General features: G+C 39.9%; 1 protein-coding gene across 2 annotated transcripts in view; it reads right to left on the bottom strand.

Moving 5' to 3' along the window:
- Positions 1 to 23,205, bottom strand: part of CTNNA2 (catenin alpha 2) — a 747,858-nt gene that overhangs the window by 84,536 nt on the left and 640,117 nt on the right. For both annotated transcript variants that reach the window (XM_054029838.1, XM_054029839.1), the window contains exons 10-11: positions 731 to 823; positions 285 to 441 (exon numbers count right to left, since the gene is read on the bottom strand). In XM_054029838.1, the coding sequence (XP_053885813.1) occupies positions 285 to 441; positions 731 to 823 (250 nt within the window). The remainder of the gene's footprint in view (positions 1 to 284; positions 442 to 730; positions 824 to 23,205) is intronic.

Genomic DNA, 23,205 nt, shown 5'->3' with positions numbered 1-23,205 from the left:
TTGAGAGGATCTCTGAGAGCAGCCAAGCCTTGGGAAATAGTATGGGTTGAATTCTGTGGTGGTCTACTTTGAGGTTCTTTCATGAATAATACCAAATGTACAATGACCAGTTATTAGGGATTAATTGGCAGGACTTGATCTCTCCCACTGAGTTCAGCAAGCCAGCCTTCTAAGTGGCTGGAAGAACGGACTAATAACTTGGCTGTAATTCTAGCTGTCTTTCTAATGTGACCATTACTTTAATTTATTGGTTTATTTTTAGGCGGCTCCTTTGATCCCCGTACCTGAGACAGAGAGGAAGTCGTCCACAGAAGTGATGTCATCAACTGCCTCAGTGAGAACTCTCACTTGTTTCTCCCACTGATCTTTAAAGACGTCCATGTTGTCCTGAGCTACTTTGCTCTGGGGTCTGGCAGCCAACGTGAGTGCAGCATTTATTACCTATTATTTAGAATAAGTTGTTACAAGAAATGACAAAACTTTGCTCAAGGGAAAGAACAAATTGATTAAATACTACGTTAAAAGCACAGCTGTGCACTGTGCTCATTTTGTTCATTAAGCAAGTCTCACAATACAAATGTATTTTTCACAGTTTTTGCAAGGCAATCAACAATATAACGAAAAAGGCAAGGCTATAATCTTCATATGGGACATTTTTCTCTGTCAAATACCTTATGCTCTTTAATGCTTTAACAGTTCTTGAGTACTTTGCAGCAAGAATGTTGCCTACCTGTGGGCATAGACTATCAATCTGGGTTGCTGCCATACGGACTAACTTCACACCTTCTTCGTTATTGGAGATAGAACAGGCCAGATTGGCAACCTGAAATGAAAACAGCAGACTGAGAATCAGGTTTTCAGGCAAATGCTACATTTTATATCTTTTTTAATATTATTACTGAACCTTGCTTAGAATGAGGGAATCATATTAGAAGCATCAAACTGCATCATTTATGCCACTGAGCAGAAACCCATGCAGATCGTTTCCTCCATCGCAAAGTAACCTGCCGCCATCCACAGTATTAAGATATTTCACAAAATTTTCCTTCACAGCCAAGTGCTCTGCACCTCTCCGTAGTTCATACATGACACTTCCTGTAAGATTTCTCGGGAGATTGTTAACGTTTCAAAACAATTATCGAGCTGTTTCTTTCTCTCTCCATGTTTGTTATGAATAACAGTGTTCAGGCTCTGTCATATCCTGATAGTCATGCCACACTGAAGAGATTCAGAGGTCCTAACAGGCACAGCTCTGCTTGGCTAACCACAGCCAACATTCTGATACCAGTACTCACACACAGAAGTTCCCTACTGCTTGAGTACTCCTTTCAATCTCAGATTCTGATGCCCTTACTCATATTGAGAAGTATCTTATTTCTCAAGTACTCCCGTTTATTTCAATGGGGCTGCATGCAGTGGAAGGTACCATTCAGTGAGGATATCAGAATCTGATCTCATGGAATGTAATCATTAAAAACGACATGAAGGAGGACATGATATCCAGATCTCATTTAGAGGTATGTATCTTTCCATGTGCTGTGGAGCACTGGTCCAGGAAGGGGGCTGGTTAGAGCCATTATAATGCTGAGGGTGTTTGGAGCAGGAGTAGGCTGGGAAGAGTTATGGAGACGTGCATGCAGACCTACCAGTCAAATCTTGCCCTTAACCACTAAAAGGGCTGGAGCTCTATAGTCTGGATGTGAATGGGGGAATCAAGTCTCCTAACTGCTACAGAACATCCATGCAAAAAAATTCATTTTCAAAGGCTTTGTGTCACAGAGGGGAGTTTGATCTAACTTGTTAAAATAGCAATTCATGCCAGAGTACAAAAAACTAAACAATGTTGCACGTGTACTGTTTAGAAATATGAGTATTTTTTTTAAGAACAGTAAAGAACTTTTCTTTTAATTTCACCAGGAAGTATGGCTCTGAATTCTAAGCTACATCAAAACACACATACATTTTTAAAGATGCTGTCTTGGTATTATTCATTGTGCCTGAAGGCAGAACTATCAGTTGGAAATGATTCATGAATTAGTTCTAATACCCCAGTCTTTCCAATTTTCCTTTAGTCTCCCCTTGTGGTATTAATCTGTTCCTGTCTCCAGTGCACATCACCATATTTAGCCTTGATCCATCTGTTCTCCACAGAACCCATTTCATTTCACAGTTATTTAGAATGTGGTTTGCATGTATCGATGTGTCAAAATCCATGGAAGGAAACCACCCTAGGCTTCAAAGAGTCTTCTAGGCACTTCCCAGGCAAGATTTTATTATAACACAGTGATTCTTATTTTCATTCCATGGTGAGACAAACGAGTTAGTCTGTTTATTAACACCCTTACAGCACTCATATCAGAAATGTTCTCCTAAGCTGACATACTCCAACTAATTTGCTGTTTTCTGTAGTCACATTTTTTTGCATACATCTAGCAGTACCCTTTAATCTTCATTGGAAATAAAAACTATACCAAATAGTAATTGGAATGCAGTAGGTGAGTTGATAAAATGTATAGGAGGATTACAGACTTAAATACCAGCAAACAGTGTTACATTCAGCATAAACCAGGGTCCTCATATTATAAAATAAGTCATCTTTTAGATTTTCTTTTCTTTTTATGATGATCAAGATGAAAGAATTGTCCTGAGGCCCAAAATGTACTATACATCTTACTTTCTCTCAGGTATGAGCGATATGGAATTGAAAGTCACTTTAATAGGACCATAATAGGTCTCTTGAAATGGCAATAAAACTATCAAGCTGGCATGATCTCTCCAATTCTACTGGGAACAGACTCTTCTCATTGCACTGACATTGAAATAAAATGTGCTTCTTTTTTCTCTGTATTAATCGCTCTCTTGGTTCCTTCTGGTGAGGATAATATTTGGAAACTACTTTGTAAGGGTCTGTATCGAGTCATCCTGGGACAATTTTTTTTTTTTTTTTTTTTTGTAAAATCCAACATACATAATATGGGGAACAGAATGTAGAGTCTGGTATAAAGATCAATACAATAAAGAATCCAAGAGTAACCAATGACCATATTCAATATGCACCGTAATATGCATGATACCTATCTATATCCAAAATGCAAATTTGTTGATGTATATCAACTATAATCTCTTCCATTCCCTGAGTTGTTTTAATTCTTGTACAAATATTGTGCCATGTCCATTGATTACAATCAAGTGAAACCAATTTAAAGCAGTTAAGGATCTGTCCAACTGACTCAAAAACTGTGCACAGCAGCAAACAAATCTTACACCGGAGGTTACACTTTAGTACAAATTAGAATTTTAGACCAACTCATCATAAGGGAAATTGTGCCTGTAAAGCACAGTGTGAGATAGACATCACATTATTTGACAAGACTTGTGGGGGGAATTTTTTTTTTTAATGCTGTTAAGTGTGGCTTCAAGAACAAGAACACATTTTAGCTCATTCAACCCTTCAATCGTGCAAATTTACTCTCATGTTTATTGACTATGATTAACTTGGATCATGATATTATTAAAATAAGAGAAGAGAGTTCTTCAGAGGTACAGGGAAACCTTGTTTTTGGTGTTCACATTTCATAACAACAATATGTATTATGAAGAACCCTCATTGGATGATAAATTATTTACCATTAATAGGAATTCTCTTAATAGTCCCACATGCACAGATCAACAGCCTTGGATCTGGATTGCTTTAAAATGACAATGAAATGGGTTGAGCACCTTGACACAATCATGGCACCTTGTCAAGACTGCAGTACACAGCAGTACCATTTCAAACATGTATATTGAATAATATCCAGACATTTGGGTAGCACAGTGACCTGTCCAAAGTTCCTTACCTGCAGGGCCCAATTTGGAAGGTACAACCTTCTGCAATGAATATTATGTTCTAAGGATGTGAAATAACAGAGTACCATGCCAAAGAGTCTATAGACTGGGAAGTACCAGAAAAGTGAGGACAGAACAAGGAGCAATGGTCTCAAGTTGCAGTGCAGGAGGTCTAGGTTGGATATTAGGAAACAGTATTTCACTAGGAGGGTGGTAAGGCACTGGAATGGGTTACCTAGGGAGGTGGTGGAATCTCCATCCTTCGAGGTTTTTAAGGCCCGGATTGACAAAGCCTTGGCTGGGATGATTTAATTGGTGTTGGTCCCGCCTTGAGCAGGGGATTGGACTACATGACCTCCTGAAGTCCCTTCCAACCCTAATTTTCTATGATCTGGAATATAATCCTAGCCCCAGTGAAGTCAATGGCAAAACTCCCATTGACTACAATGGGATCCAGATTTCACCCCTGGAATTTAGCTCTGATTGCAAAATCTTCAGAATGTGTAGAAATGAGAGGGGACTGCTGGTGAGGTGTTCTCCATGAGAGGCTCTTGGCTTTGCAATCGACTTTCTCCCGTGGTCTGCCTGATGCCAGATTTGATGACTTGCAAACCATACTGCAGATACCATCTTTCCCTTTGGGCAGCTGGGGAGCAGGTGACTTGGTAGGCTTGGAAAGTAGCAGGATTGTTGATGTGGTTGGGTTTTTTTAAATGTGGGCAGTCCACTACATTTATAGAACACACGGAGTTCACTAACTGCCTAAAATGTTCTCAATTTTGAATTAAGATTGTTGTGAAGACTCTAGAGTACTTAAATAAATGAATAGATAACTAAACAAATCAGCAAATGGTGAAACATCTTTTGATATGTATGTGGCGCTAAACTAATATTAATCAGCAGCTTAAATAACCATTAAGGTCCAGAACCTCAGCCCCATTGATCTCCTTTTGGACCATCAGAATGATCCAAAGGTACCTTAGTTGTCAGCAGTCATCAAACCAGCGTAGCCAGCTCTACGAAGTCCCTCCTTCACCTGAAAGACTCCCTCCAGCCGTCCTTACCACCAGCCTACTTGCCACTAGGTCAGCCTCAGCATCAGCAGAAATGAACAGATGGTGTAAGAAGCACCTTTTCCTCCCTTCCCCACTAGCTGGACTAAGCCCTGTAGGCCCTCTCCTTGAAATTCTTACATACGTATCTTTAATCATGTAAGTCACTCCACTGTCTTCAGTTAAAAGATATGCAGGATCAGTCCTGGAAAAAAAAATACTTTTTTTCTGTGATTTAGACCCTGGAATATTCCTGCACTAAGTAAAAATATAGCGCAATTGGAAAACAGTATTTTATTTTTAAAATAAAATAAATAAAATATTTATTTTAATTTATTTTTATCTTTATTACTGTACACAGGATTACAATTGCAGTTCTAGGACATAGTAAAGATAATATGGCCCTTTTACATTTACACAATCTTTCAGGTCCCTTTGCACTACTAGAATGTTAATGAGAATCAGGCTCAGATATCTTTCTTCTGTATTTCTGAACTGCATCCTTTCCACTTCCCACAGTTTAAACGGAATCTTTGGGGATTTTATTACAAGTAATCGTGATGATCAAAATGTATTTTCCTCTGTATTAATCTTAAATTCAAAGATTTAGCAGGGCTGCTCTGGATACACTGGAAGTAGTCCAAAGAAACACAAATTAATTGCTTGGAGCGAAAATTCAGATGAAGGTTCCACTATATGTTACAACAAAGCAGAGATACAAATATAAATACTACAGGGTATTGTTCAGTAATTTGCATAGTCTTTCCCTTCCCCTTTCCAACCCCACTAACAGCACAGATTGGGTGAAGGCAGCACGCTACAGAAGAACTCAGATGCTCTGGGCTCTCAGTGATTATGCAACAGTTCAAAGAAAATAGAAAAATACATGTTTAAATGGTGATTTTGCAACTACTGTTTGAGGCTGCCTTACCTATATATATATATATATATATATAATTGACATTGGTTCTGTTAAGGATTGTGGAAAAGAAAATTGGCAGTGAGCTATTTCCTTTCAGTGAGCAACAGAAGAATGTTAAAACACTTTAGTTATACTCATCTATCTCTGGGCATGTCTACAGTGCCCCACAGTTACTACTCAGGTGTGAATAGCAGTGTGCACCAAAGTGCTGCACTGTAACTTCCTCATGTGGATGCTGTGGGTGCAAAATTACTAGTTACTATTAATGGACTCCTGTTTGAGGAGGACCACATCAGTGTGAACTAGAAATCTTTAAGTTTGTGCCTCCAATGTCCACATGGGGGAGGTTCAGCACAGCCCTTTGATGTACACTGCTATTCACCCCCACCTCCCCACAGTCCGAACTGCAGGGCAGTGTAGACATGCTCTTAGGTATGTATCTGGTCCCCTTTAGTTTAGTGTCCAAACACTTCACCATCTGTGGAAGTACTAATCCTCACAATACCCCATAGGGTAGGAAAGTAAGAGTAAGAAAATTGCACAGAAAGAGTAAGAGATTTGCCTAAAGTTACAAAGGGAGCCTGCGGGGGAGCAGGTCTTTCAAGTCCCATTCTAATGTCTGAACTGCTGACCCATTCTTTTTTAATCACTCATATTCTGTATTATGAACAGATTTCCATGGGCTCAATATAGGACCTATTCTTGTCCATACACAAATAAGTGCTAAAAACCAGAGTATCACAGACTACATATAGCAGCAGTTTCTCCTTCACAGAACACAGTTCAACTAGCTGTACCAATTCCTACTGTTAGAAAACTCCCGGGGGCTACTCTCTTTCTTGATACCTGGTCACATAGAACTGGGGAAAAGACACACTGAATGCTCTCTACAGTTCTAGGTACTTCAGTATGTGGAGGCAGATCAACAAGCTGGAGAGAATCTATAAATAGTAACACAGATTAAAATGGGTCTAGCGAGCCTCCTGTATGCGAAAAGAATAAAATAGCTCAGATTTCAGTCCTGGGATTAGATGTGGGTAGGCTGATGTGTGAGGAATGTAATTCACTTCAACAGGACTCCTGATAAAGACAGGAGCCCACCATCTTGCAGCTTATTGCAGGACTGGGGTTTTGACATGTACAACATTAGCTAAAATATGGTTGGAGTAGGCGTTAAAATTGCTGCTAAGAACTCAAAGGGTGTCAGGACTAAAGAGGAAGAGCTAGTATTTAAGGTTCAAATTAGCAGTCATGTTCATGTTCACAGGAGCAGACAAACTAGTCAATATTGTTTGTTTGCGACTACCCAAATACAAGTGATCAATCTGTCCCAGTGACTTTAATGGGAAAGTAATCACTAGTTTGCATTCATGAACAAACTAATGCTCTGGTTCAAAGCTGAATCGCTCAGCATCAGTCTACACAACTCATATCTAAAAACCTCACTGGCCTAAAATGATGCAATAAAGCATGAACTAATGGTTTCCAAACAGACTCTCATTAGGCATATGTGGTTTTGGAATAACAGTAGGAAAGCACTGTCCCCAGATAACAAAATAAATAGGCACATTTAGTGTTCTTTTTATTCATCTGGGACCCTGCATTGCTCTTTTCCTACCTGTGTGAGCTACCATCACCCAGGCAACTCAGTGTTGGTTTTGCAATTCAGATTTCTTTTTTGAGCATAAAAAAATTCAGCCTAATTACATTGCTTTTTAACATTACTAATTATTATTATTTTTGTTTTCCATAATACCTAGAGGCCTCGGTCAGACATCTGGGCACCACTGCACTACATACTATACTAAAATATAACAAAAAGACCATCACTGCTCTAGAGAGCTTACAGTCTAATTAACAGTGCTAGACAGGTAAATTTATTGTCATACGTATAGTAACATCTGAACACTAAAATGATTTTTCTGTGCAATGGAATCTTCATCCAGAATCTTCTCTTTGTAACATAATGAGATTTATAGTATATTCCACTGGCTGAAAATTAGTGATGAACAATCATCAATAGGTCTGGAGTATATGCTTAATTTAGATAATGGATGTGGTGTGACAGAATACATCCCTGTATTCACACCATGCATGCTATTGTAATTCTCTTTGTACAAAGTATGCCTGGTAAGGTATTATTTAAAAACTCATAATTTGCTGCTCAGTAGTGTCCTGGTAAAATATGTGTGACAACATTGTATGTGAAGTTATAAGATTCCTCTCTATGGTGCTATTAATACAAGTTCCACACCCCACAGCCCTGCCCAAACAGAAGTTGGCAAACAGGTCTGTCCTAAGAAAAGGAATGTGTGTTCTACTTAATTTGCACTTAAGCAGTGAACAGAGCCATCAAGCAGGGAGGGAAACAAAGGAAGCTCAAACAAGTGAGAAAAGCCAACAGGGAACATCCTTCCACATATACTCTTTGGACTTGTCTACACTGGCAATTTACAGCGCTGCAACTTTCTCGCTCAGGGGGGTGAAAAAACACCCCCCTGAGCGCAACAAGTTTCAAGCACTTTAAAGTAAGCCGCGCTCCCAGCGCTGGTAGCTACGCCTCTTGTGGAGGAGTGCTATGCCGTGACTACACAAGACATGCTAAAGCGCTGTCACAGCAGCGCTTTAGCATTGCCGGTGTAGACTAGCCCTTTTTCTATTAGTGCTCATTTGGAAATGTTTTGCAAGATGGGGACTGAAACTATCAAAAGGAGGGAAAAACACCCCATGGCACCTCTCTCTTTCAGAGCCCATTGCATTCATTGCTCCTGAATGGACAAAGGAAGCAGTCATTAGAATCTGGGGGAAAGGTCGTGACCCACAGAGTTTGGTCAGTATGGCTGCTGAAAGCAAGTGGTGAGAAACTTTGCTTGAATCTGATATAGTTTGTTAAGTCAGTAACCATTAGTAACCATTTTATCTTTATTTTTCTTGTAACCATTTCTGACTTTTATGCCTCATTACTTGTACTCACAATCTCTCTCTCTCTCTGTAGTTAATAAACTTGGTTTTCTGTTTTATCTAAACCAGTGTGTTTAAACTGAAGTGTGTGAATAACTATTTGAGATAATAAATTGGCATGTTATTGCCTTAAAGGAATAAGACTTAAAATATCTGTATTGTCTAGGAGAAGACTGGGCAGTACAAGACATATATTTCTGGGGGGAATTTGGGACTGGGGGTGTATTGGGGTCAGCCTGTGGCATAAGCAAGGCTGGTGAGAGCCAGAGTGTAACCCAAGTGTGGTTATCAGGCTGCAGATACACACAGACACTCAGGGTGTGGCTTGCATGCTGGAAGGCTGTTTTTTGAGCAGTCCAGGTAGGAGCTACTTCAGCAAAGCATTGGAAGGCACCCAAAGTTGCAGGGCAGGGATGACAGAGCCCCACACTGGTCTGGACTGTACCCTGGTCGCAGGGGGTAAGTCCAACTCGCTAAAGAACAGGTCTGAGAGTCAGGAGATCTGTACTCCCAGCTTTGTCGCTGAGTTATTGCATAATCTTGAGACAGTCCATTATCCTATTCAATTCACCACTCACTACTCTGGAACAATTCAGTCTGAAGTCAAATAAGAGGTTATAATGGGGTTAACAAACACCATACAGGCTGTAGGCAGAAGAGAAAAAGAGAGCCTTCCAACCCTATTGGCAAGCACCCCAGCACAGCTGCCAATCATGGAGCAAGTACCCAGAGCTGGAACTAATAAGGAAAACAAGCTCTGCTATAAAGGAAGGAGAACAGAAAGAGAGAGGAGGCAGAAGGGCCTATGATGACAGAAAAGTAATAGTGCCATGCCAGGCTGCCTCCAGCGAACTGATAGGGAGCCAAAGGAAGACTCATAAGGGCTGATAGAGTTGGTGGTGAAGTTTGAAGCAATATAAATGAGATCAGAATCTGTCCCGCTTGCTTGCAGCATTTTGGTACTTGCACTTCTGGTCGTGACGAGAAGCTAGAAATGCAAGAGGGTTCCAAAATAAAACACATTGAAAAATCCTTACATTTTAGTATTTTCAAAACTGCATTTTCACTGGTGAAATTTCTTTCTCCATAATCAATTTCCAGGTGAAAGCAGTGACTTGGATACAGCTATTACTAAGAAACTAGTGAAATGGGTGTGTGTGTTACTGCTCATGGAAATATGGAGTTATTTTCCACAGCACATGTTATAAACCAAAATCGTGGAAGTTCTGCACCTACTTTCAGCATCCATCCCTTTTGTGTGTGGTTGCATGTGTGGGTGAGCAAGAGTTTATAGAAATTTCTTTGTGAAAGATTGGCTCCGCTCAGATAGAATGTGACTCCTAATGATAGGCCTTTTAAAAAAAAACACACAGATCAGGAAACAAAAGTACGTATTTAAAGCAGCTTAGAATTCAATGACATAAAATAGCCTCTGTGGAATCTAATTCCCTTTGCAGAAAACTTCCGCAGTTGGGCAGAACACTAGGAATTACATATGATCCCCTCTCCAGCATGAATACTATGGATCTGGGGAACTTAACTGCAGTACAATTAGGTGACAGTCAGAAATGCTTGGCAAACTCTAACCAGCATGATTAGGGAATAAATTCCCACTGAGGTTATTGGATAGTTACCATTATAGACTAGCAGGTGGCTGTTCTCATACTAAAATTATTCCTCATTTGAACCACCACCAGACATGTATACTGGAAATTAATCACTTATTTTGGAATAGCACATACTAATATTCAATATAATCTTCTGTATGTACAACTCTCCTGGTATTGAAATCAAGAATGTATTTATTAATTGCCTGTTAAAACTTCAGGAGAGATTATCATGTCATGTTAATCAGGCGTAACATTTTAACAGTGAGGGTAATTAACCAGTGGAACAATTTACCAAGGGTCCTGGTGGATTTTCCATCACTGACAATTTTGAAATCAAGACTGGATGTTTATCTAAAAGATATGTTCTAGGAACTATTTTGTGGAAGTTCTACGGATTACGTATCAGAGGGGTAGCCATGTTAGTCTGGATCTGTAAAAAGCAACAAAGTCCCGTGGCACCTTTAAGACTAACAGATGTATTGGAACATATGACGAAGTGGGTATTCACCCACGAAAGCTTATGCTCTAATACATCTGTTAGTCTTAAAGGTGCCACAGGACTCTGTTGCTTTCTATGGATTATGTTATTCAGGAGGTCAGACTAGATGAACAATGATCCCTGATGTACTTGGAATCTATGAATCAGGAATGCAAGCACATACACATAGATTGTTTTTGTGTGTGTGTGTGTGTATATATATATATATATATATATATATATATATAAACATCCAGTATATTTAATGTATACTGTATACATAAAAGCTGTATATGTGTGTGTGCATAAATGTATATTAAGTTTACTGGATATTTCCTACTTTATACTCTTCAGATATTCCCCCATTCACCAACAGATTCCATGAAGCCGGGAGACAACCTAAGTGCAGTCCTAAAACATTCCTACCCCTGAACAATACCATTATTGTGTATATCAGCCACTGGAGACAAACTTTTTGTTAAAATATAAGACTTATCAATGAGTACAAGGAGCCTTCTGAAGTTCGGGGAAATAACACTTACCACCCCTCTGATTCTGTCTCAAGATAATATCTCTCACTGTTGTTTTTCAGTTGGCATTTGGATGATTGGATGGTTTGCCCACCTTGTTCCTTCAGGACTGGGGTAAAAAACATTGAAATGATTGAAGGTAACTATCTGCATGAGCCTTCTGAATCTTTTTGTGACCAGTGTCAGTGTTTTATGACTTCCACTGGCCAGGTTTCTCCTAGCTGAATCAGCTATGCGGGTGTACAGCCAGTCTGTGTGACCTTCCCAAATAAAGCTTTTTGTTGAATCAGCCCTGCAAAATGTACACATTTAGTAGCTGAGACTGTTACTGCATACTAATTTGGGACCCAGATGAGTAAGGCACTCACGCACATGCATAATTTTAAGTATATGAGTAATCTCATTGACTTCAAATACAAATGTGCCTAAATACTTTACTGATTCTAAGGCCTGGTCTACACTGGGGTGGGGATCGATCTAAGTTACGCAACTTCAGCTACGTGAATAACATAGCTGAAAACGACGTACCTAGATATACTTACCGTGATGTCTTCACTACGGTGAGTCGACTGCTGCCGCTCTCCCGTCGACTCTGCTTGCGCCTCTCACCTAGGGTGACCAGATCACCAAAGACAAATATCGGGATGCGGGGGGGGGGGTGTGACGTGGGGGGGCGTGGCGGGGGGCGGGGCCAAAAAAAAACACACCCTTCCTCCACAAGCGATGGAGGGAGGCCCGGGAGACTCAGGGGAAGCGCGGGGCCGGGGTGAGTAACTTTCCGGCCTGGTCCCTTGCAGGCAGGACTCAGTTGGGTGGTAGGGCGAGGAGGGGGGCGGCCTGCGGGGCAGGGGGTGGCTGTTCTCCCCCCCGGCCAGCGGGACTCGGGAGCAGCCGCTGCTGCAGCTCCCACTGCCGCGGGGGAGGAAGCGGCCATGGCGCTCCGCGGCTGCAGCGCCTCCGAACCCCCCGAGCCGGGGCCTGCTGCAGGGACCCAGCAGCGCGCACGCTGCGCCCAGCCCCTGGCCAGTCGCGTCTGGGCTGCTGCCCAGCTGGTGCAATCCCGCGGCGGCCCCGGAGTGGGGGCAGCAGGCCCCAGCCCCCCCCCGTCCCGCAGGGGAACACATGGGGCTGGGCGGCCGATGAGGGCATCCCCTATCACACTTTGAGGCACAAGATGGAAGTTCACTCCAACAAGTCTGGGCATGAGCTCTCTCTACTCCCTTCCCCCTCCCCAGGAGTTGGCCATCCCTCTGCTAGTCCATCCAAACTCCCCGACCCACACTGGCGGGAGGGGCAATTGTTTGTAAAGTACTACACACACATATAATGTTATAGAAATAATAATAAAGACCAGCAATGATTCAGGGGTTAAATTAGAGCAGAATTTGGCCTCAGGAACATATTTCAATGAGACTACTTGAGAAGTACGGCGCTACGCAGCATGAGGAAGAGTGACTGAATCTTGCCCTTAGATAAAAAGAGGTATCATTAGGGTTTATAAAACAGCTGGTGGACACTCTTCCATCATCTAGCTATATATATATATATATATATATATATATATATAAATATATAGATATATAGATATATATATATAGATATTTGGGTGGGCCAAGGAAAAAAGCAATCTAATCTGAGCTAAATAACTAACTCTACCATCAAGTCCACACCTTTACTGTTCATTATTAGTTAACAGGTACTTCATTTTCTTATGTGGCTGATGGGAAATGAGTCTCAGAGGTGACAGCTAGAAATTAATATGATTGATTTATTTTCTGCGTTAAGGCTATAAATGCTTTTTACATCCTGCTGATGCACCTCTATGCTCTTCCATACGCAGAAAGCAAATTTATAGTGCCTAACAGAATTTTTTCTGCGAAGGTCAGAGATAAACGGGCACATCCATCTCCTTTCTTAGCAGATTCTAGTTGTTTTTCTGTTTAATTTGTGAGTAGAGTTAAGATTCCCCCCCACCCTGTAATTCTGTATAGGTTACTTTATTTATTTAATAAGGAAAAAGCATTGAACAAAAGAGGAAGGTTTAGCACAAAGATATAAATCACCTATGCACTCCAATAGAACAGAAAACTTAACTAACAGCAACTTTTACATTTGCACATACTGTGAAAAGACCAAAGGACACTCTCTCTTTCTCTCTGGGATTCCAAGAAAAAGAAAAATCAATGCATTACTTGTGTATGAAATCTTTTTGCTGAGCTGTAGTTAAGGCAATTTTTGTTAAAACTTGTCAGTAATTATTTTCAATGGTTACTGCAACACCATACAAGGTAAAGCACACAGAACTATGTTTTAAAATATGCTCCTTTCTTTTTCAGGGGTGGAAGAGGGACCGAGAGACTTCAAATATTAACAATTTTTTGTTCATGTTTATTTTAAGGCAGGGCAAGTTGCAATATGGATTTTATGTGATCCTGGCATGATTTTCTTTTTAAATTCCTTTACCATATATGACATCCTGGGGTGCAATTCAGACCAGTGAGGGGCAGTGTCATCCCCTCACATTGCTCTGTAAGTGACTCAGGTGGGAGTTAAGGCAGCAAAGAGTCTGCCAGCATGCCGGTAACACCCGGAATGTCAATATATAGCTGCTTCCTGCCAGCACATTCCAGTCATGTTCTGGCTTCCACAAGCCTTGGTGCAGGGTAACCCCAACACACTCCCCATCCCGGATTCCCCCCCCCCCCCAAATGTGTCTGCACTGTCCAACCCTTTCCTGGACAGTCCAGATATATTAGGCCCGTTACCCCTCTGAGGGGATCAAGATACAACAGTTTGCCACCTCAAATGGAGTTACTCACACAGCTCATAACACTGGATTAGTTTTGATTAAAGAGTAAGACAAGTTAATTTAACTACAAACAGATGGGTTTAAAGTGAATACAAGTAATGAGGCATTAAAGTCAGAAATGTTTACAGAAGAAATAAAGATAAAGCACTTCCTAAACTTAAACTAGACTTTGTTCAAGGTGAAGTCCCCTACCACATGTTTTCAGTACATTGCTGACCAAACCTTCAGGCTAGGATCTGCTCCTAAAGTCTAATGGCTGTTTCTTTTGTCTTCATAGGTGAAAAGAGAGAGATGGGTAGGGAGAGACAATTTGGGATGCTTTTGCCCCTCACTTTTATAGTTCGGTCAGCCTTAAAAATGATTTTCCTGAAAGTGACCCCTAGATAAAGTTATTTCCAGCTGAGAGCAAGGAGACATGTAGTCTGGTGGGGGAGAGATTTTTTTCCTTGTTGATTGATAAAATGGAGATATGTCTGTTTCTTCCCCCCCTTTCTTTGCCAAAGGAGGGCCACTTGATAGGTGAGGTCCCATTAGCATTGATGACACTTGGCTAGGGGTGTCTAGTTGCCCTTTATCTTTGAGAAACAGGTTTACCCACTTCCCAGACTTGTCTGTTAAACACAATTCAGTCATGATGTCAGCTTATGTTCATAACTTTACATAGAATGTTGTTACATACATTTTACCATGATATTATTGGCCAGCAGGTTATTAGTTTTGTACAAAGGTTATTACAATAGTGTATAAGGTGTGAATACAGGGGTGCATTCTCTCATACCATAGATTAGTGCTAGTTTGATGGCAATGGAAACTGATGTCTTCTATCTAGCCACAGAAGTAGAGCTGGCAGCAGCCATGCAAGATTCCTCTTCCCTTCACCCCCACCAATATGCCTTAACCATGACACAGAAAGACAGCCTGGGGGGGGGGGACAGGAGAGTAGGTTATTCTCCACATTTTCTGGTAGGGTAGTGACAGTCTTGTTGGCAGAGTGCAAGTTGTGATGGTGATTTCCGTAATGTGGATGTCTGATCACTGAGAACCAAGGTAAGACCATCAACATATTTCAAAGGAAAGCAGACAGATGAATATAAAGGATTTTTGATTCTAATATTATTAAGAACGGGGGTCTCTTTTTGGCCCTTCTTTTATATTTCCTGACATTTTAGATTACGTGAGACCATGATGGCTGACACAAGCTACACTGTTCAAACAGCAGAGAACATCTATTATTGGAAGAAATATTTTCTTATAGACCTTGGATACTGCAGCATTATTAATTATTAAATTTGTTGAAATTCATACCCCTACATAATACCATCTCTAAATTAAAGACTATATTTTTCTGCTTTTTTCTAGGGTTTAATTTTTTATTACAGAACTAACAGATATCCACAAATTTTTCATCCTAGTAATAACCTGAGCCATATGGTTTAGCTAATTAAAAGACTGTAAGAGGAATAATATTGCTGATTTGGCCTCACATTTTATCCCAATCCTCACACACTTTGCAGTTCCATGCATGAAAGCCGATTACCTTCTCAAAAGATCATTATTAGCTCATAAATACACAAACCAATGTGTACATAATTGTGATTATTTTCTGTCCATCACAAAGAGCTCTGTTTTGATATTTTTTTCTTTGACTCTTCCAAATAAAAATCTCATAATGATGCAACTCACAGGCATGCAGTTTTTATAATGATTTGCTGGCAACACCAGAAGTTAAATTAATTGTTAGCAAGTTATGGCACATAATGCAATACAGAAACAAGACACCTAACTGCTAATCTACAAAGGTCAAGATTCTGAATGTTTATACGGAATGGAACAGAGAAGTGACGGGAATTCCAGGGACATGTTTGATTTAAAGGAGGGTGTCAGTGAGTTCTTTCTCAGGGTCACCCTATACCAGCCTCTGTTCCTTTTTAGTTTTGTGGCGCAATGACTGACAGCATATCAGTCAAAGCCAGGATTGTCCAGCAGAAGCAGGTAGATGCTACCTATGCTCTTAGTCCCACTGAGGTTACTTTATCATTTCAACCCAATAATGAGTCCCCTCTCCTGTCTGTGGAGTCCTTTGGGAGGAACTGGTCCTCCATAGGAATAGTTGTGTCCTTCACTACAGAGGAGGGTTGACAAAGATTGGCTTGTGTGGTCAAGAGTTTGGGTTTTATTGAGGGCTCCCAATTCCACCCTGATGATGTTCTAAGGGGCCAAATACAGAAGTATCCATCATTGATCCTCATGAAAAATATTTTCTCATCCTTTTTATGGCCTTCTGCTTCTCCTGTCTTCCTTTTCTTTCTGTGGGGTGTTTCTCGCTAGAGGACAACATGACCTTTCTGAGCAAGGTCTCACCTCAAAGATATCTGAGTTAAAGATTTTCTCCTATGTCTCCTCCTCTAGGCACTACACTTTGGACTTCAACAGATGGACTTCCTCCCATGAAAATGCATGGAAAACCTCCCTTTCCCTTCCCTTTCTTTTTTTGTCATGGCGGCCTCTCTGGCTAGACTGCGTAGAACCAGAGAACAATGAGAAAAAGGAAGATGAGTTTCTGTATCTATTTTTGGCTTTACCTTTCTTCGGCACTAGGGCCTTAGGTTATGTTTCTGGCTCTCAGATAGTTTTTTGGTCAGATTCCAACATGAATGAATGAAATTCAGGACTAGATATCATCAGCCTTGTAGGAATCCTAGAAAAAGATAAGGCTGGCCTTTTTTTGCTTTGATTTTTCCTCATTTCCTTGAGAGGGACAAGGAAATGCATACTGGTAACCTCGCTAATTCATTCCCCAGTGAAAATCTTGGCTGGAGCTATGCCCTTTGGGCTTTATCATTGTGTAGAAGGGCTTGTAAACCACATCCTTAGTGTCTCTGTCGAGGACCCACTAGTGTAGGTCTGGAGATGAGGTCTCTATGTTAGCAAGCAGCTGATACATTGAGACTGCCTCAGGATGTAGTCTAAGAGAAACATACATGAAAATTAACTTTTAATGCCTGTTATTTTACACATGGGAATTTCAGAGTCAGAATTAAATTAAAGTAAACTTAATGATAACAATTAAATGATAAAATCCACATTCTGCGGGGTAGGGGGAATACATTATACTGTGTGCCTTAAAATCTTAATGTTAAAATTTCTGAAACTGTTATGACTGTAGTTATTGACAATAAACTCTGTACTCTGGAAGCCTCTGCATTAACTGTTAATGCTAAGCTATCTAGGAACCTATTTTCTATCCAGCATAATTTTTATTACAAAATCATTAAAAGATGAAATAAATATTTTGGTTTGAACAGTATGAGCAAAAGCCTAGATTTAAACAAAGAATATTAATGAAACTTCCAAACAGGGAAAACAAACGAAGCATTGAAAGGATTGTTGAGATGCCACTGAAGAGGGAAACAGCATAGGGTGAAATCGCTGAACTGTTGAGGAAAGGAACACATGACGGGTGCTTAGAAAGATGCCACAGGGATGTGTCAGAGATATAGAGTAAAATGGCCCTGTTTGGAAGAACTACTAAATTATCAACTTTGTATACCCAATGCTATTTAGAGAAGAAAAAGCGTATGCACATTATGAGGATTGTACACCTTGAAGCATAAACAAATTACCTTTAGAACATGCTGATATGAAAATAAATTGACTAATAATAAACACAAACAAGCCATGCTGATATAGCCATGCTTTTTCTGTCCCCATATACTTCTCATTTGTGGAGTCATTGCAATATAGAAGCTAAAACTGACCTGTGAGTTGCTAGATTTGGTGACAACAAGGAATAAGCAGAATAAAACCATAAATGGCAATAGCAGTAAAAAACAAACAAACAAAAAAAACTCTTGGCTTCCTTTGGGACCATCTTTTACCTGATTTATAACAAACTCAGGAATCTTTAACACTTTTTTTTTAAATGGTGTCTGAGAAGTTTTACACATCAGTACAAATAAGATGAATATCTAAAACAAGTGGTCTGAAATCCCTTCATACTGTTGTATTTGCATGTGTATTTTTGTGTTTGAAAAAGCACTGAAAGGGATTATTTATTGAGTCTAAACATTTTCATCCTATAAATTAAATTCCCACATATTACCTGGACCTTTACAATATTTTATTGCACGTGAAAGACCAAAGGAAAAAATGAAACCTTATTAAAACATTTCTCTGAAGGCTTTTTTTTTCCCCTGGGGAGACATCTTTCCTCACAGAAATATGCAAAAAGCCAGTTCCTCTGATCTGATTCTTGCATTATTATCATTATCTACACTCAACTGCCTCTGGTACCTTAGACACCCACAGCTAAAGATAAAATACTCTGGAGACCTGAATAAAAGCTCTGTGCAGCTCAAAAGTTTGTGCCTTTCACCAACAGAAGTTAGTCCAACATAAAATATTACCTCACCCACCTTGTCTTTTGGGTGACATCTGGAATGAAATGCTTGATCAGTTGACCATTTGTGTAATATAGACATATAACATATATTGGGCAAACTCAAAATGGTTCTCCTGGTTTGAAAGATCTTTCCGAAATATAGAGTGGGGAATATCAGTAGAACCAGAAAGCTCGTTTAAAAAGACAGAAACATTTGAAGTGTGACCATTATAAAAAAACATTTCTTTGCCTATTTTTGCATCGGTCAACTATCAAACTATCTTTAAGCACACCAACAGTCAATATTTACTGATCACATACAATAAAAGGATAAAATGACGTAAGGTTGACATGAAATTTACAGCTGACCCACTCAAACACAAAACTGGAAATCCTCCTCGCTCAAATCGCCGCACTGGAAAAAGGTCCTGAGCTGATGTGTAGTGGCATAGCTCTAACTTTAGTGGAATTACACTCATATACACCAGCTGAGGACTTGACCCTGACTGTATAGATAGATCATACAACATATCTGGTGGTCAATATTCGGAGATGGAAATGAATTCCAGAATCAACCCCGAAACGATATTTGAAACGTAGAAAATGTAGAATGTTCCATTTTCACCTCTCTATAGCGGAAACCGTATTCAAGAGTGGTTTATGGGGTTTATATGTATATATAAAGATCATTAATAATGCATTATAAAAAAGTTAGATTGGTCCTCCCTCCTTTTATTCCACTAAAATACATGGATTTAATGGTTGATTTATTCTGAATTCATTGTATCAATCCGCTGCATGTATTTGCACTGCTACAAACTGTGCCTTATTAGTATAGCTACAGACTGAGACTTATTTAGTTATCTGGGGTCAGTGAACATGGAACACAGTTTTATAAACTGATATTGAACAGGAAGAAACTGCATTAGAATGAAACCTGAATAACAGTAAGACAAAGACTCAGGAAAATATTTCTTGCTTTTGCTGTTATACACACATTTTTTCACTGTCAAGAAACTCAAGTTCTTTTTTCTAATCTTTACTTTTTCTCCAGTTACTTTTTTTTTTTTTTTTTGTAAGCTCTGTAACCCCCTTGGCAGTTGCCATGATGACAACCTACTGCCAGCTCAAGGGCAGGTGAGCAAACAGCAGGAGTGCTCCAACAATGTGTGGCTGAACTAAGCGTATGATGGGGTTTCGTCCCACAGACAGGGATTCCCACATGGCAACACAATGTACTGCAACATGGATTTTCAGTCTAACAAGATTTTAATACTATTCTTTAAAGTCTCCTTTTTTCTAGGAACTTTACAGTTTTTAAAATTACATCACCATGAGCCTGATGCTCTTCTGACCAATTTTACAGCAGTGTGAGATTACGGACTACAGCAGAGCTAGTGCTCATTTACATTCATGTGAGTGAGAGGAAAAGTAGTCCCAGTCATTTTAGAATAAGAGCTGTTTAAAAGTGTTTATTTGCGTGAACCCAGGGGGCCAAATTCATCTCTTGAGTCAATGGAATCATAATCTAGCCTAGGATTTTCTAGTTTAATGAAGAGCCTTTTCATGTACAACAATATTCAATCACAAATCTGTTACTTATGATAGATACATCACAATAAATTGTTGAGAAACACACCAAGAAGCCATACATAAAACTCAGATATCATGTACAGTTAGACCAATGTGACATCAGAATCAAGTCCTGTATACTTTGGAACTAAACTTGTCTATCAATTGCTTTGTGAAATGCCATGAAAACAGATCCCAATTTCTTTTATCATCTTTAACATATAGCTTGTCAAGAAATATATTTTTCTCCATGAACAATTTCAATAAACCGATAAAAATGTTCTTTGAAATTGTTCAGGTTCTCATTCTAATATTGAAAACAAACAACTGAAAATAAAACAAAAACAAAAACAAAAGGATATTTATTACCTGCAGAAACTGTGACAAAAAAAACCTACCAATAAAATTTTGATGGATATTTTTGACCAGTTCTATGGAATTGTTTAAAATATGGATACTGAGACTGATTGCTGTTGTCTCACTCCATATTTTGGACCACTGTAACACCATTTACTGGAAAGGAGTAGCAGAGTGGTGAATCAGACCCAAAGCATGAGCTTCATTTTAAGAGAATGGCTTAATAAAAGCAAATACAGTAAAAACAAAAGTCTTTACCTAATGTTCTGTTCAAATTCATATGACCTCTGAGAAATGTTAATTTCATCTGTATGGACTAAAAGACATTTAATTCATTATAATCATTGACAAACTAACACTCTGGCTAAGAAGAATTCTATTTTGAAGAATTGTTGCAAAAACAATGTAGGACCAGGTGATGCACCCAATCACACTGATGCCAATTGCAGCTCGCCTCTGCTGAAGTCACTGACATTCCTCTGGAATTGCACCAATGTAACTATGAGCAGATTCTGGACTTCGGTCTCCAGACATATTCCAAAAGGATTTGCAATTTCCATGGATGCGAGTCATTGTCTATTCAGGGAACACTGTACAAATTGGGATTACACATGTGCTAGGAAAAAAAAGAATAACAACATTTTCCCCTTCATAGGTTTCAGAATATTTAGAAAGCATTCGATCAGTTAAAAGAATCACGCAATCCCCCAATTCCCCTGGAAATGGCTGTAATAGAATCTCCTATTTCCAGAAATGCTGGCCCTCAGCAAAGGCAACCCTCGATGTTTAATGTTTATTTTGAATGTATTGTCTCTACTTTGCAGTGGCTAAAATGCCTCTGCTTTCCAAGGGCTGAAGATGATAGAGCCTCCATTGTCCGGCGTTCTATGTAGTCTTTTACACCTGTGCTAGATGAATGCAAAAAATGGGTATAAAATACTACCAATCTGATTTATGGTCACGTTTACTAGTGATTAAGCTTACTTGTGCTCACATCTAACCGTTTCTCATAGTTGCATAAAACAGTAACAACCTTGTGACTCCCTGCTGTATACAGCAAAAAGACTTTTGGAATCAAGCCGTGATGGTGCCCCCCCCATAAGACTTTATGGAATATGCTTAAAATTGTATATGTGAGATAACTGGAATATGGTTTAGGCTACATATGCCATGTAACATATCTATGTAAAGGTTATGATATACTGAATGTATTCATCCTATTTGTATGCATATATCATTTTTGTATTCGAAGTTATGAATATTGGCTGTGTACTGGCTTGATTTTAACTAGCCTAGTAGAGCTTTTGGTCAGCTTCTTGAGAAAAGTGCAAATTAAGTGCCCAATCAAAAACCACTTAAGTGAACAATGAACTTGAAGATGCCAATCCACATCTGAGCCTTCCCAGGAATGTGCTTGGCTGGTAAAAACTGAGTCATGCATGAACATGTGGCTTGCCCATGTGACTCCAAAACTCCATCTTGGAGCTGGACTTTGCATAGGAGTAAGGAAGGACTCTCCACCCACAAGAGAAAGTTTATTTAAACCCCTGGGAGACCCCTCCATTTTGTCTTCAGCTGGCTAAAGGGATAGCCTCTCCACCCCCAAGGATACCTGAAAGAAACTAGAACAAAGGACAGTAACTACAGGGGGTGTGAGTGATTGCTGGACTCAGACTAGAAGGAGACTAGTCTGTAAAAGGAAGCTTACTAGAATTCCTCTAAGGGTGAGGTTCTTATCTGTACTGTTTTCTTACTGTATTAAGCTTAGATTTGCGTGTTTTATTTTATTTTACTTCGTAATTCACTTTGTTCTGTCACTAATTGGAACCATTTAATTCCTACTTTCTGTATTTAATAAAATCACTTTTTACTTATTAATTAACCCAGAGTATGTATTAATACCTGGGGGGGAGGGGCAAACAGCTGTGCATATCTCACTATTAGTGTTATAGAAGACAAACAATTTATGAGTTTACACTGTATAAGCTTTATACAGGGTAAAACAGATTTATTTGGTGTTGGACATCTGGGTGTTAAAGACAGGAACACTTCTGTAAGTTGCTTTCAGTTAAGCCTACAGCTGTTAGGGGACGTGGTCCAGACCTGGGTCTGGGTTTGCAGCAGGCTAGCGGGTCTGGCTCAAACCAGGCAGGGTGCTGGAGTCCTAAGCTGCCCGGGCAGGAAAGCAGGGGTAGAAGTAGTCTTGGCACATCAGTTGGCAGCCCCAAGGGGGTTTCTGTGATCTAACCTATCACACAAGCCTCTTAAGCATCGGATGAACAAAATACAACAAGTTTTGTCTCAGGGATAGTGGCAGAGCAGGACATAAGACAGTGACAGGCCAGGTTTGCTGCACAACCCCCCTAGCAGACATTTATAAGAAGGCTATTCTTGGGACACTGAGGTGACAACGTACCAGATGCTTGGGCCCCGCTCTGCCCCTTTTCACCTCTCCAGTGGTCCATAGGGGCTGCTAGGCTGAAGTAACTAGCCAGCTAGGTATTGCGTAGTGTGAGGGAATCTCTGTGAGGCAAAAGGCAGGTATAGCTGGCTTCCACATCAGTGCCCTCTACACCTGATCTCCAGTGGAGGGGATATAGTTGGGAAGATGGAGGCATAGCCAGAATGTTGCTAGGTTCTGCTGATCTCTGGGTAGGTTATTAGCCCATCAGAACCATCGCCAACCAGTATAGCTCAGAGTAACC

This window comes from Malaclemys terrapin, chromosome 5, assembly GCF_027887155.1.
Source record: "Malaclemys terrapin pileata isolate rMalTer1 chromosome 5, rMalTer1.hap1, whole genome shotgun sequence".
Taxonomy (NCBI): domain Eukaryota; kingdom Metazoa; phylum Chordata; order Testudines; family Emydidae; genus Malaclemys; species Malaclemys terrapin.
Note: the sequence above shows the minus strand (reverse complement) of the source record. Positions and strands in the feature narration are given on the sequence as shown.